Source organism: Ambystoma mexicanum, chromosome 7q (assembly GCF_040938575.1).
Source record: "Ambystoma mexicanum isolate Mex_15411 chromosome 7q, UKY_AmexF1_1, whole genome shotgun sequence".
Taxonomy (NCBI): Eukaryota; Metazoa; Chordata; class Amphibia; order Caudata; family Ambystomatidae; genus Ambystoma; species Ambystoma mexicanum.
The window spans coordinates 752,856,170-752,872,391 of NC_090941.1; the positions used below are offsets into that span (position 1 = coordinate 752,856,170).

General features: G+C 48.9%; 1 protein-coding gene across 1 annotated transcript in view; it reads right to left on the reverse strand.

Annotated features, from left to right (window-relative positions):
• The window catches only part of CUL5 (cullin 5), a 1,916,374-nt gene that overhangs the window by 499,747 nt on the left and 1,400,405 nt on the right, over positions 1-16,222 (reverse strand). The window contains exons 14-15 of the mRNA XM_069640617.1: positions 4,497-4,620; positions 4,035-4,210 (exon numbers count right to left, since the gene is read on the reverse strand). Coding sequence (XP_069496718.1) covers positions 4,035-4,210; positions 4,497-4,620 — 300 coding nt within the window. The remainder of the gene's footprint in view (positions 1-4,034; positions 4,211-4,496; positions 4,621-16,222) is intronic.

Genomic DNA, 16,222 nt, shown 5'->3' on the forward strand with positions numbered 1-16,222 from the left:
GTTTAGTCGAGGTACCAGTGGACTACTCGAGTCTCCATTTGGTGTGGCCATTGCAACATTTTAGTAGGGGTGCCCATTGTGTGTCATCTTGGTAGTTGTGCCTTTTGGGCAAAGTACTTGTGAGGAGGTGTCTCAAGGCAACCCTGGAGTGGGCTGGTATCTCCAGCAGTGGACATTGAGCAGCGAGTGGTCTTGAATGAGAGTGGGGGAACACAAGGAGGATTGGAAGACACAGGAAGCAAGAAGCAATGGTTGCAAAGTAGAGTTTGTGACACTAATTCTCAATGGGCGTTATACTTCATAGGGGGTGGATTCTGCCTCCCTTGTGTTACTATGTGGTGGTCCAATTTATTGGCTGATGTGGACAAGAGTTTAACAGAAGTGGTACAGTCAAACTCTGAATAAAGACAGTCTTGTCAAGCAATTTAAAGCGTAGACAAGTTTGTTGAATTTGACTCGAAGATGTAATCCCTTCATTTTGTGGCTTGGAGGGGGCATAGGTTTTTGGGGGAGGGGAAAACTTGTTTCAGGGGGGAGAGAGGGCACAAGGCTGTGTGTGCCGCAGCACCATAAACTGTTAAGATGGCCCTGAGCACACTGCTCACCCCTCTTGGAAAAAACACCTGCATCTACCTCAAATTTACAGAGCATCCGGTCCCGGATTTACAGCCTTAGAAACATCTCAAAAAACCCATAGAGTCTGGTTTGACATGTTGGGTATGGAAATAGACGAAGACTGCAATGGAAAGCTGCACTGTGTCTAAGTCTACCTTAGATCAATAGCTGTGAACACAGTCAAGTTTAATGGAGCCCATCAAAGAGGCTCAGGTTTGGTGTGACAGAGTGAGCCATGCTGGTCCTGTGCCATGTACCGGCGTAAAGGAGGCATGGTATCACAAGTATGATACTGACACAAGAGATACAAGTTCAAAGCCTTCATTCAATTTTCATGGTTTGGAAAAACTCCTGCTCCGCCCTATAGCTAGGATGAAAGTAGTCTCTGCCATCAAATAATAAAGAAACAGTCCTCGTTAATCTGTCAAATCTAAGATGGCCTATACTAACAAAACCTAATGCCTGCCCCATCTTCTTCTTTATATATAAAGCTGCATACGCGTGTATCTATGTGTGTGTGTATGTGTATGTGTATATGTTTGTCAGGCTATACAAATCCACACTGTTGAACCCGCCTCTACGAAATGTTTGCATGTATTCCTCTTTTGTCTAGGGCAAGATAGTAGTCTATGTTCGGATGCAAAAATCATATAGGCAAAACGTGTGTGTGTGTGTGTACGTGTGTGCGTGCGTGTGTGCGTGCGTGTGTGCGCGTGCGTGTGTGTGCGTGCGGCTAAACAATTGCACACCGTTGAACCCACTGCGATCAAATTTTGCATGGATTCCTCATTTGTCTGGGGCAAGATTGTAGTAGTTTGGATGCAAACGATTCACTACGAAGACACCCTCATTTACTGATGCTCACCTTGATTCACTACAGTAGGTACTAGAAGGGGGCAACACACGTGTTGGTTATTCCTTTGAAATGTATTACTACTGTATACAGTTCGAAAGTGTTTATTAAAGCATTTTTAAAGGGAATTAAAAATAAAATTAAAACACTTTATCACGCCACTCCAAATATGGGAAATGGCAAGGTTACAGTTTACTTAAGTTCATTCACAAGAAGAGAGCACAATCAATCAATCTTTCTTGAACATTTTCTCAAATGTGCTGAAGCCATTGAGTGACTGAAACATGCCGCACAAAAAACGAACATCGCTTGTAAAAGCTCCATCTGATGCAAAGCAAAAATCAATATCAAGAGCTTCTGAAACAAAACAACAAACAGCAGCACGACTTGCCGACCAGAGGACAAGAGCAACTTTCTCCAGGGCAAATGAGATGCCAGAGCAAACTCAAGCAAGACTTGCTGACATGAGGACAAGAGCAATATCCTCCAGGGCACGCGAGACACCACTCGATCAGGACACGGGCAACGCCAGGTACCCCAGCTAGTCTCTTATACAAAACGTGCTTAAAGGGGAATATGTAGGAAAAGAAAAATCAGTGTCATAACAAAGAAACAATGTGGCTGAGTCAGCTCTCCTTCCCACGTTGGACAGCATGGAGTAAGGTGGTCCCCGTAAACAGGATGACACACTCTGGCTCAGGTACGCAAAACAAAGGCAGTTCAAAACGTGGATCGAGGCCCTTTTGGCCTTCCATGTTAAAGTCACTTATTCCAGCTCTCAAAAGTGCTTTCACAGTTCAACAAAAGTTCACATAGGTCTCCCTCGGTCGAGCTCGGACCTCTCAATCACTGCTCCTGTAGGGGTTCCCTTCCCCAAGCTTAATTCACATTCTTTGGGGGTTCCCTTCCCCTAAATTTATCACACTTTCGGTCTCCCTCAGTCGGGCTCTGACCACTTTGACTTCCCCTTCAGCTTAGACTGAACTACCCAGTCTCTTGGTCGGGGTAGTTCAGTATCACAAGTACAAAAGTTCAACAATCCCCTTTTCACTTCCCTTTTTTTCAGGGTTAATCTGGGTCATTATGTATTTTAGAGTTCATTCACTTTTTCGCTTTACAACAAAACATTTCACCTTTCGCTGAGACTTTCGAGTGGGCTACTTCCTTTCGCAAGACCACTCTGCTACTCTGTATCACTGGCTTCACAGTTATCAGTAATTTAAAGTTCCCCCACAGGTTTGTCTTCCTTTGCATATCATCCACACGCGTGCAGCATTCAATTGTGAGATATACTGTTGCAACTTCAATCTTTCCTTAACACACACCAGCCTTTCATGTCGCTTGCCAGCACACCGGCTGTGTGCATTCCTTTCTTGTCTTTGTGGTTTTAATTCACGAGTCAAGGTTAATATCACAGGCTTGGCCTCGCCTCCCCAACTCAGTCGTTCACCCGGGAGGGTCGCTGGTGCCCTTGAAACACAATGCAGTCTTGTCTGGGATTTGGCCTTCCCCGCATATCTTTCATGGCTCTTCGGAGGCAACAACTTCCTGCAGGGATCTCCTGGGTTTCTCTACCCTTTGCTCTCATCCCTCTGTCGGTCGCTCTGCTCCAGTATGTTCACCTTTGCCCCAGAATTTCTGTTCCTTCTCGTGTTCCACCCTGCTCCAAGTGTGTCTCAATGTTCAGTCTTTTATCCGTGTGGGGAAAGCTAATGGGTATCAGATGTATGTAGTTAAAGTCAAGTGCCTGACTTTACCTCACCCGATTAGCGGTACATGTCCAATGATATATGTAAGGGTTAGCCTCTTTGCTCTCAGTCGCCCTCTTCCTCAGGACAGTGTTTGTGTAGAAAAGGGGGGCGGTGGGAGTTGGGACATTGGAAGATGCTATAAAATAGGGTGGGTCATGGGTATGGGGAAGGGAGTATACTGCATCGCACCATCGGTTGTCTCAACCCCCCCCCCCTCCTCGAAGACCCCTCACCCAGCTGATCCTCCCGCACTGGGCCACCCCCAGGATCTGGATCCAAAGGCGATGTCCTGTTCCCCGGCCACCTGAGAGGGAGATCCCTGGTGATTAGTAGGTGAGACGCACTTTGGTTTCTCACACGGGGGGGGACCGACAGGCATTCTATGGCTACAATATAAAGGTAGAGAAAAAATTGATACAAGTGTGCTTGGAACATCTGATAAAGTCTGGTTTAGGAAGTGTGACCGTGACTAGAAGTCTGAAGGCATTGGGAAAAGTCTTTGATTGCTACACTTGATTGCCTATTCTAGAGAACTATGGGTGAAAATTCCACCCTCATCTATTACATAGAGGTTAGAGTTTACCCATGTCAATGAATAACTAAACTATCAATACTTGCCCTGATGTTCCCGGCTCTTTTCTACCTCACCCATTTAGTAAGATTTGAATCACTACATAACCTGTACTCCTAGGAGTTCATGATGCATTGTTACTTGAAGTATACATTTTATTAAAATAATTTGAATATAAAAACATGCATTTTAGAGAAATGCAGTGAATGGTCAATCTGTGATGTCACAGAATTTAGATACTCACAATTCCATTTGACATGAGGTGATGCCAGTGTAGCTTTCTGCCACTGTGATTCTTTTTGTAAAACTCTTCAACTTCAGGTATGAGGTCTTCCAGTTCAGTAGGCAGCGACACAAACACTTTTTCAGAACTCCGTGACCAGGCACCCGCATTTAAAATTTTTATATTCACAGAATCGGCTATAAAGAATAGAACAATGTAAGTTGAATACAAACAGTGCCTCAAAATGAAAATGTATTCTTTAAGCAAATCAATTTTAAGATACAGATTAATGTTTGAATGTACTAACATTCACAATGCCACAAAGCAGCAACGAAAAGTGTTATTCTTGAAAAAGAGAACCTCCAGCCTTTTCCTCTTAGAGAGAAATTAGACAACAAAGGAAAAAAAGACATAAAATGTATGTATTAAATTTCAGAACGAAAAGAAATGTTAGAACATTAAAGTTATAGCTTATAAATGTACCTGGCAATGCTAACCGATTACTTTTATGCATTTCTTTGAAGGATTGGTTAAGATCTTCAGATACTTTGATATCCTGGAACATCCTAGCCAATTTATTTACATAATCCGCAGGCATGCCAACTTCCTGTAGAAACAAAACAAAAAAAGTAATGTTTCTAAAAACAGTGGAACACACACAAGCAAAAACAAACTCCTAATACAGCCTTTCCTGGGAAGAATTTGCCAGCGATTATCCTCACACTTCAATCCACCAAAACTCAAAAACAAGGTTGATATAAGGTAAAATAATCACGAGATTGTAAGACTGTACTACACTGTTGATCACAAATAAGAGTGAAACGAGCATCCAGCTGCCTACAGTCTTGTATACTGTCGGTCTTGGGTTGAAGAAGCTACGTATAAAATAGCACAACCTAAAATTTATTTGCATTGACTTTTTCCAGAATTATATTGCTAATAACCTTTGCTTTGCTGGACAGATTTGGCTGAAATTTTCCAAGCCATGTCGGTTATTGGTTCTTCAAATAAGAAATTTGAGGGAAAATGTGTTGAGATACTCAAAAGTTATTAAGAAAAGCAATAAAGGATATTTCCAGAATTCTCCTGTTTATTTTCCCAAAGAGTGAAAGGTGCTTAGATTAAACACCTCCAGCGCAGAAACTGCTGGACAGAAAGGCACTTAATAAGAAACAGGTTGGGCAGATTTTCTTTGCTTTATTTTTCTTAGTTTGGTGTAAATCTTCAAAGTAATTAAAAAAATAAATAATTGGATGGAGAAGAAGTTGCCCCGATCCAAAAATACAGATCTATCCAACATGGTGCATCGTAGGACTGGTGCTTTTCAGAAATTAAGTCAGTTTCTTTTGATCAATGCAAGCGATTCCCATGGCATTACTGCATCAAGCCGAAGAAAAGGACTCAAAATGATGTTTGCAGGAGGGAAATAGATAGTTTTACATATTGGTAAAAGTGGGGAGGGCAGAAGGGGAGAGTTTGGGGAAGAATCGAGAGCCCATTTTGAAGCAGACCATTTTCGCCTCACCACAGGAATCCTGCAGGATTCCAACAGGATTCCTGCGGAACTGCACAAGATGGATTCAGGAAAAAATAGGCATCACAATAAAATGGCGGTTGAAAGGAGATAAAAGCATCAGGTCAGGGAGGATTTACACAGAGGGAGAAAGTTAGAGGACCAAGAAAGGACGAAGGGTGCACATGGAGAATAGTGAGGATGGGGAAGACTTACATGTTCACGCAGTTTTCGATCACCACAATAATTAGCAAACACTTCGCTACCATAGGAATAATTAAGGCAACGTATATTTCCAAGGGAAACTATTAGCGTAAATAAAAGGTGAGGGGCACAAAAAGAGCAGTCATGGGCCAGTGGTCCATGCTCTTCTATCTTCTTCATAGGTGGAACATGGGCAGTGGGATCTGGTTATTTACTAGAAAGGGAGACATGACCTATCAGCCACTGTTTTTCGCCTAATTGTGGTAATGTGGACACAAACAAAGGCTGTGGCCACTGGTCATGGCTGGTGGGATCTGGTAGTTCATAGTCAGGGCGTTATGGGCTCTAGCCCCCTTTACTAATTAGTGCAACACAGACACTGGCCCTTGAAATTCAGTGAAAGAACTTTAGTTAACCCAGGACTAAGGTGCTCCGATTCATCGCAACAAAACCCAGGAAATTTGGTGGGTATGCGAAGTGATGACAATCTTAAATGAGTACCGCCACCCGTAGATAACTCCCCATCATGTAATTTTTCATCTCAATGTTGACAAATGCGGTGAGGCTTTTTGAATGAGTTGAGACAGTTAAGGAGAAACAATTAAAAGCAACTAAACCCAGGCAATGCAATGGCTGGCTAATGGGAGTGACTACAACCTTAAATCTGGGACCCCCCACAGCTCCCTGCATGAGCACATACATGAGATCACAGATGCTATGTATGACATCGAGTGGGGGGGGGCTCGGAGTTATGGGTATTTCATGGGTTCCGTTGCATTTATTTGGTTTATGCCTTACCCCACCTGTAGTAGAAAATAAATGTGATAAAAGACCCTGACCCGCATGGCCCATGTCTCCTTTATTAGTCATAAAGCCTGTCCAATATGATAAAAGACTGCAGTTCACCAGCCACACACTTGGGAGTGGCCAGCCACTTTGGCTGTGGGCCCTTGCATCTTTCCATCAATTATGGTAAAGCCCATAACCTATTAAGGTGTAAAAAAAAATAAAAAATAAAAATATATTGTTGCTCCTTTTTTCATTCTCGCAGGAACCCATGCGCTGGAGGTCCATTGGCATGGAAATCTTTGTTTGAATGCAATGTATCTAGATTCTCGCAGTCTCACCCCCATCCCCCTTTAACAGTACAAATGCACCCTACCAACATTTGGGGTCTTCACCCCTGAAGTTAATTTACCCCGAGCCCATCTCCTCACATCGTTTTAACCTTGTTCCTTCCCATGACGCACTTCCGATAACGCTGTAACCTTGTTCTTTACCTATGGGAATCTTGGGGGTTTTACTTCAGTAAGACGAAAACGATCTGACTGAAAAAGGCCTCCCTAGCCCTCCCCAAAGTGTCAAATTTACCATTTGGTCTTCTTTCACCCTGCCTCCCCTTACCGTGAAGTGAGACAACCTCTTACCCCTTCCTCCAAATACGCAAAATTGTCGCAGGAATGGTACGCAATAAGCAAACAAACTGGCAGATTCATTCCTGATAAGTCTCAGGGCTACGATGCACCATGGGCGGTATATATCTTTTAAATTGTATTTTAATTTTATGGCTTAAAGTGTGGACCTAGCTCGAGAGCAGCAGAGCGCTGTAAAAATTAATAGTTACTCACTGTGGTGACTAACGTACTCTTATTCCATAGTCCCCAATCCTCCATACTGCATGGGCATCCCTCACAAGGGACAGGAAACAGAACCCTTTTCACCAGAAAAAACCTACTTCCCCTTTAGATTTAAAGGCGCACAGGGGCATGGCCATGGGAGCATGTGCTACCCAGACTCCGCCCACCAACGCCACTCCTCAGTCCCCATTGACGCATAGACAATATTTAACATTGCCCAATGACACCAGTATTATTAGGGGGAGGATGGTGGGATGTATGGAGTAAAGGGGACTATGGACTAAGAGTACGTTAGTCACTACAGTGAGTAACTATAAATTACTGCATGGGCGATTACAACTAAATGTTAGCCCCAGGGAGGAGAGGAGACCGTCCATAAGAAAACAGGTTCCTTAGAACCGCCTGTCTGAATGCCGCGCCTGACAGAGCAGGCGGCCAAACAATAGTGCTTACAGAAAGCCAAAGGGGTGGCCCAGGTGGCCGCCCTGCTGATGACCTGCCACTGAACCTGCCTTTGGAATGCAATGGCCATGGCCCTGGCTCTGACAGCGTGGGCGTGCATGTTAGCTGGCAGTGGCTTGTGCTGCCCCTCGTAGAACTCCTTGATGGCCGAAACCATCCACTGTGCTATCGAGGCCTTGGATGCCCGATACCCGGGCCTTGACCCCCACCCCCGATGTTGACAAACAGTGCATTCCTTTTTGAGGAAGCCCTTGGTCCTGTCCAGATAGAATTTCAGAGCACGCCTGACATCCAGACAGTGCAAGACCCTCTGAGCCTCGTCCTTACGGTCAGCAAAAATTGTAGGCACGACTATTTCCGCGCTTAGATGGAAATCTGAGGGTACCTTAGGTAGGAACGCAGGGTGTCCCCACAGGACCACCTTATCCCTGTGAAAAAAAGTGGTTTAGGGTTCTGAGGCCACCAGAGCCTGGATCTTGCTGACTCTGCGAGCAGAGGTGAGGCCCACTAACAAAGCTGTCTTAATGGTGACCAGCCTGATGACTGCGGATGCCATTGGCTCGAAGGGCTTGTGCGCCAAGGCGCCCAGCACTACTTTGAGGTCCCACACAGGGTGTGGTTTCTTTATGGGCGGTGTAGAGCCTGGCGAGGCCCACCAAATGTTTCTTGACTATCGGGTTGGAAGAGGAGAAGACTTCCTCCTCCAAATTTCTGTAGGCCCCTATGGCTGACAAATAGGTGCGGCATGTGTCCACCTGCACGCCAGAGCGAGCAAAGTGTGCCGAGAAGGAGAGCACATCATCCAGTGTGCACGTAAGGGGGGGGGGGGTCGATCACTTTAGAGTCCACCCTGTGACAGAACCTAGTCCATTTACTCTTGTACTGGCTCCTGGTAGCCTTGCTCTTAGCGCCCTGAATGATTTTTAGGTTAGCCTCTGATAGGCTCAGGTGCTTCAGCGTGACCTGCTCAGGAACCACGCTGCAAGGGCTATCTTCTGTGGGGCAGGGTGGACGACCCTGCCCTCTTGCTGCGTCAGGATATGAGCTGGGCCCATTGGAAGGTGAATGGGTGGTCTGTCCGGAAGGCTGAGAAGCTCAGAGAACCACGGTCTCGCCAGCCACCACAGAGCTATCAGAATGATGCTGAGGTGACAAGATTCCTTTATCTTGCAGATCACCCTGTGAACCAGGGGTGTGGGAGGGAAGGCATACGCTGTCATGCCCAACCACTGTATCTAGAATGCGTCGCCCAGGGAGCCAGGACCCTGCCAGGACGCAAACTGCTAGCACTTTGTTGTCACAGGAGGCAAAAAGATCCACTTGAGGATGCCCCGCATCTGCTGAAGGTCTCCAGCAGCACCTGACGGTTCAAATGCCACTCGTAATCGTCCACTCCCAGTCTGCTGAGCCTGTCGGCCTTCAAGTTGGACTCCCCTGGCAGGTGGACGGCCGTGAGCTAGATGTTGTTCTCCAGTGCCCATTCCCACATGCTGACTGCTAGGCTGCACAGTGGAGGGGGCATGGTACCCCCCTGCTTGTTGACATAGTACATGCTGGTGGAGTTGTTGGTCTGCATACGGATGACCTTGCCCCCAATGAGCGGAAGGAAAGCTTTGCGAGCTAGCCAGATGGCTTTCAGCTCCATCCAGTTGATATGAGCTTCCTGCTCCTGCCAGGTCCAGACTCCGTGGACGCTGTGGCTGTCCAGAGTGGCTCCCCAGCCTTCCAGGGAGGAGTCTGTAGTGATGGTGACCTGCGAAGCCGGCTGCCGGAAGTGTATGCCCGTTCGCAGGTTGCAGTCCTTGGACCACCATGTGCGGACCATATGGAGTGAAGGAGGGATGCTGACCGGCTCCGCTTGGGACCCCTTCTCCTGATTCCATGAGGCAGCGAAGTTCAGCTGTAATCTCCTCATCTTGAGTCACGTGTGAGGTACGGCCAGTAGGACCGCTGCCATAATACCCAATAAGTGTTGGTACCACCAGGCCGAGGTCACTGCTCCGGGAAGAAAGTGAGTCGTGGCTCTCTTGAGGGCCGTGATCTTGGGCCGCCTTCTAGAAAGACTCTCTCGGAGCTTGTGTCCCAGATGAGGCCCATGAAGGTCAGGGTGCAGCTGAGCCTTGAGGGTGATGGTAAACCTCAGGCCGTGGAGTGTGTCCATAAGTGCGGAGGAAGTGTGATGAACCGCCTCCGGAGAGGTCGCCCTGACGAGCCAGCCGTCCAGGTACTGGTAGACATGGTGGCCCTGGGAGGGCTTGCACTGCATTCATTAGCCTGGTAAATACCCTGGGGCTGAGTTGAGGCCAAAGGGTAGCACCTTGTATTGGAAATGGCAGCCCATGATCCTGAAGTGCAGGAAGGAGCGATGCAGCTGCCAAATTGAGATGTGTAGATAAGCGTCCTTCAGATCTAGGGAGCACTTCCAGTCTCCCTTGTCTAGTGTCTCCGCAATAAGTGCTGGCTTAACCATCTTGAATTTCTGAAGAGGTAGAGAGAGGTTGAGGGTGGAGAGGTCCAACAACTCTCAGGCCAGCCAGGTTATTCTTTTGTATGGCAGAAATCCTGGAATAGAAGCCCAATCCTCTCCGGGGAGGCTGGGACTCCACTGTCTGGCTCTCGACAAGCAACCGAATTTCCGCCAACAGAATTGCTGTCCCAATCCGTGGGAGTGGAAGGGAGGAGAGGGAGGGACAGGTAGGAACTACCCTGTGGAGACCACAGAGGATCCAGGGGTCAGAACATTTCTGGCGTCAAAATGCACGTGGAAGGCAAGCCTGCCCCCCACCAGAGACACGTGGACCCGAAGGGACGCGTCATGCCTTCTTTCCCTCTGAGGCTGCTGTGGAGGAGGGGGACTGGAAAAAGCCCTTGCCACCCTGCACCACCTTTTGTTGTTTGCTCCTGTGCTGACTGAGAACGGTCAGGCTGTCTCGACCTCCCTTCTTGGAAGCCCCGGAATGAATGCACGCCCCTTATCAGAGCATTGATTCGACGGTGTACGCCTTGGGAGTGGCCTTCGTTAGGATAAAGACTTTGCAGTTTGCGAGCTGTTCCTTTTTAATCTAATTCCTCATCAGTGGTGGAGTGAAAGAGGTTAGTACCCTCCAATGGAAGGTCCAATATGCCTTCCTGGACGTCTGGGTTAAACTTAGTAGCCTGAAGCCAGGCAGTCCTTCTCATGTCCGTGGCGATGCATATGGCCCGGCCACAGGTATCAATGTCAGCCACGGTGGGCTCCATGATGTCCTGTGCCACCAGTTTGGCCTCTGCCAGCCCCAATTTGAAGCATGCTTGGCTTTGCACTGGAAGTTGTGGCAGGAATCGGCTATTTCCCACCAAAGCCTTTGGTTAACTGCTGCCAGCATGGCATCTGCGTTGGATTGGCGCAGGTGGAGAGAGGCATTGGAGTACAGCTTGTTACTGTATGACTCCAAGATCTTCTCCTCCTTGCCTAGCAGCGCCGAGGACAAGGTGGCCGAAGATGACTGAGGCTTATATTAGAGTGACGCTGCAGAGTGCGGTTGAGGGTGTGCCGACAGCAAGAGTGGATCCCCCCCTCCATTTGCCTATACTTGGCCTTGAGGCGCTGATTGACAGGCTGGGCTGAGTGTGGCTTAAGCCACCCCTTATTGGCCAAGGCAACAATGTCCTTCTGCATCGGGATACCTGTTCTAGCAGGGGGACGTAGAGTGAGGACTTCTGCTAAAACCCCTTCCTCTGGTTGTTCGACCTACGGTTGAGCATGCCCCAAATATTCAGCCAAACCTGCAAGCTGTTCATGGAAGGCCTTGGCTGAAGATGGCGTTTCAGGGTCCTCCTCTTTGTCTGTGTCCACCAGAGTGTCCGGTTGGTCCAGAGCAGGTGGAGGAGTACTGGGTGCCATGGGCTGTGGTGTGGAGACCGGAGCCTGTGGCTGGTGCGGAACCGCCTGTACTGTGGGTGGAAGGGGAGCCAGAAATCGAAGGAGCCGGCAGGGGCAGCGAGGCTGCACTGGGGCCTGAGGCGTTGGAGCCATAGGAGGAATGACTATGGGTGCCGGTGGGGTGACCGGAAGGAGCCTGTCCCCGATAGCATCCCGAAGGATGGCCCCTATCTGAGGAGTTCGCATCAGCCCAAGGAACCTTTCGAAGAACCTGTCTTCGGAGGCTTAAGAGGTGGCAGGTGATATTGGAACGCACACTGCCTCAGTTGCAGGGGAAACCTGCCCTGCTGATGGATAAACTGTAGGCCACGTACCTGGTTGACACCACTCCCCCCTTGTAACTCGTTCTCCCACCTGCTCCGTTCCTAAGAGTGGCATTGGACGAGCAGCCATTTTATCTAGCGCAGCTGCCATTTTGTCGAGCTGCGTGCCAAAGTCATGGTGCTTGGCTCACTGGGCCCGGCATCCTCCAAGACTCTTGGTGGTGGAGCTTGAGACCTACCCTGCACCTCAGGTCGGGGCCTGGAAGGCATATTGCCCTCGGCAGTGTCGTCGGTAGTGCTGTGTGCAGGTGCCCCATCGGACATTAGGCCGGTACTAGGGTGTTGCCCCTCGTGTGTAGACACGGTAAATGAAGCTTCCAGTCCCTCAGCACTGTGCCCGAAAGGATCTGATGACCCCTTGGCCGTGAGGCCGGTAGCTGGATTAGCCTCAGTACATGTGCTGGTGCGAAAACCAGAACTGTTCCTCCCGCTCTAGCGTTTCCTTGGGAAGGAGTCGCCTTTGCAGGGTGCAATGGAAAACAGTGGCCCTCCCTTGGGCCTCGATCTCTGCCTGACGAAGTCCTTCAGATGCTCTGGAGGCGACCTTTCAAAGAGCTCCCTCCACCGAGCTAGCCTGTTCTTCAATGTGCGTCACACGCAGTACAACCTTCCCAGCCGTGGTCAGGGCCAAGGCAACGGAGGCAAAGAGAGTGGGGGTTGGACGTATGGAAGAGCCCCTCGCAGGCTGGACACCTGCTGAAGCCCGCTGAAGTCGGGGAGGAGACAGTTGTATTATATGGCCGAAGCCAAACCCATGATAGCTGGTGAAATCGGCCCGTTCCCGTCGATGCGGAAAAGGGGACTGAGGAGTGGTGCCGGTGGGCGAAGGCAGGGTAGCGCATGCTCCCAGGGTCGCTCCCCCGCACCCTGTTTGGACGACACTTTCATAGATCGGACTTGTCTGGAACCATCTTCAGGTGTTGTCGGAGAGGAGGAGGAGAAAGGAAGAAGAGAGGGAGAGACTAAAAGGGGCCTGGGAGGGAGAGAGGAGGAGAAAACCGAGGACATGATGTCCTGAGTTTTAGTGGTGAAGTGAGGCACCAATGTGGTACAGAGGGGCTGGGAGGGGACAGGAGAGCTGAAGACTGCAATAGGATTGGCCAGCTCCTTGCAGATTTTAAAGATTTCATCCGTGTTTGAGGCCGCAGAGACGCAGGCTTGGAAAAGGATCCTCTTTTTTGGAGAAGACTGTATTGCCTTTGGAGCAGGCGGTAGGCCAGTTTATCAGAGGATGAGACGAGGCCCTCCACTTCCTCTCAGCCACCCTGCAATTTCAGGCTTCAGACGGATTCTCATGACAGGCGCAATGATGTCCAAGGTGTTGGAGATGGAAAAATGCTGGTTAGAGAGGGCCGTTTCAGGTTGGGAGTCAGCTGCAGGAGTCGGAGGAGCAGAGAAAGTTGAGGCAAAGGCGGCCACTGACGCTCACTTCATGGGCTGAATGACTGAGAAGGAGGGTGCAGTGATGGGGATGGCCTTACCTGGGGAATAAGAAGGTTCAGGAGGAAGGATAGCATAAAGTGGTCAGTCCAAGAAAGAGGATTAGTAATAGGGTTAGAGAGGGGGATGTCTGAGGAGATGAGAACATCCAAGGTGTGTCCGGCAGAATGTCGGACCAGAGGGGAAGAGGGAGAGAGAGTCGCACAGGTTGCGGAAGAGCCCGGAGGAGGGATTAGAAGCATTCAGGTCGATGTTGAGGTCTCTGAGGAGAAGGCAGAGGCAAGGCGAAAGGAGTAGAGGTCAGCCTATTCAAAGAGGAAGAGGGTGATCTGGCCAGATGGGTTGTAGATGGTGGCCACAGTCAGAGAGGCCAGGAGAGATAGAGAGCTTGCAGACCAGGGATTTAAATGAGGAATAGGCCTGCATAGGAATGACAGAAGCAGGAACCCAATCAGGAAATATCAGGGCCACTCCACCTATGGGCCGGTTAGTTCTGGGCTCAGAGAGCATCTTGTAGCCCTCAAAATTCGTGACAGAGCAGGCCGTGAACCAAGTCTCAGTGAGTGTGAGGGCATCCAGGTCAAGGTCTTCTAGAAGGCGGCAGATGTCAGAGGAGTGTTTGACAGCACAGCAAGAGTTGAGAGTGGCAACGTGGAGCAGGTTGCCACTTTTGAAAGAATTCCGGGGTCGGGTACAGGAGCGAGGTACACCCAAAGGAAGCAGCAAAGGGAGCCGAAAGTGGACAGAGGCCGTAGACTGAGGTGGTATAAGGGCCAAAAAGGGCTGTCCCAGAGTGGAGGCAGAGGGGGTGGAGGTGGCAAAGGAGCCAGAGGGGTGGCAGATGAGTGGTAGAAGGAGAAGGGAGGAAGTTGATAAGATGTGGGAGACTCCTATCATGAAGGAGGAGATTGGGCGGAGGGCCCTGGACCATGTAAGGTACCATTTAGATAGATGTTGATGATGGACTTAGATGATTGGAAATAGGCCACGAGGGCCTCCCACCGGGTGCCACCATTAATGGGAGAGGAGGAGAAACAAGAGAGAACAGAGACCATATGAGGGGTCCAGAGGTCTGGAGCGGGAAGGACAAAGAGGATGTCAGTGAGTGTCTCTCTGGAGGAAGTGCTGGTGTAGGTATCAGTGATAGAAGGCCTGGGTTTGAGACCAGGATATCTCTCTTGAACCTTTTTCTTCTAGACTTAGTGAGAGGGGATAGGAGATAGAGTATCAGTTTGAGAAGATGGAAGAGATAGAGAGCACCATAGAGGTTGTGAGGAGGCAAGAGGGGAGAGTGTGGAAGGAGAAGCACAGCCCACAGCCAAGCACCACAGGAATCACCAAAGGGGGAGGGTTCACACAGAAGGGGGTGCACAGGAGGCACAAGCAAGTAACACCACGGGGGAATGGAGGACCAGCGGGGCGCGAGGGGGGACAACGCACTGCGAGAACACCCAGATTCAACCCTCCCAGAAGAGGAAGAGGCCTAGTTTTAAACACAGCAGCAATGCAAAAACACCCAGATTCGAGATGCAAAAGGCCTAGATGTGCCAGAGCTTGTTCGGGAGAACATGCTCTAATCAGCCAATCGTCTAGGTAGAAATATGTGAATTCCTCCCCTCCTTAGATTTTTGCCACCACCCCCATCAACTTGGTGATGACCCTTGGGTGGAGGTGAGCCCGAAAGACAGTAATCTAAATTGATAGTGAGAACTGCCAATGGTGACGCTCAGGTACTTCCCTGTGTCTGGGATGTAAAGGCACATGAAAGTAATCATCCTGAAGTTCGAGTGACACCATCCAGTCCTGGAGTTGAAGGCCCTGGAAGATCTGCAAAAGAGTGACCATTTTGAATTCATCCTTTCTGAGGAACTTGTTCAAGCGCCTGAGGTCCACGATGGGTCGCAGTCCTCCATCTTTCTTGGGAACCAGGAAATAGGTGGAGTAGCAACCCTGGTTTTGTCTGCTATAGGAACCTTTCCCACAGCACCTTTCTCAAACAGGGAAATCTCCTGTAGGAGCAGCAGATCTGGATCCAGAAGAAATTGTTCTCTAAGGTTGACAATCTGGGGCCTTTGCAGAAATGGGAGACAGTACCCTCGAGCAACTGTTTGTAGAGCCCATGCATCTGAAGTAATAAGACAAGGCTGTGTGCTGGCCGGCTTCTCTTTAGCATCTATATTAATGAGGTTATCGAGGAGTTGGAGGCACGCAGCCTTGATACGTCATGATTGGGAAGTACTAGTTTTCCTGCCCTATTATTCACAGATGACGCGGTCTTGTTGGCTACATCCCCAATGGCCCTTAAGGCCACCCTGGCAAAGTTTAAAAGTTTATTGGGAAATGCAATGATCTGGGTCTTGAACTAAATATATAAAAAATAAAAAACAGTCTTTAGACCCTACATAGCCCAATTTTTTAATGTTGGACATCAAGGTACATGGCACTATTCTAGAACAGGCCTCATCCTACGGCTATCTCGGGGTCAGGTTTGTGGAGAATAGTTTGTGGTGCCAGCAGGTAATTAAAACATCAGCATTATTCGAAAAGTACTGTGATGGAATAGGGCGTTACCATCGCATCCATCATAGTGGTGCTGTTGGCCAGCCCTAAAATTACATCAGATCTAGGCAGTTGCTGCGTCACTATATGGTGCTGAGCTATGGGGCCACAAAGGAGTCAAAAATGTGTTAACAGCCGATCCGACATAT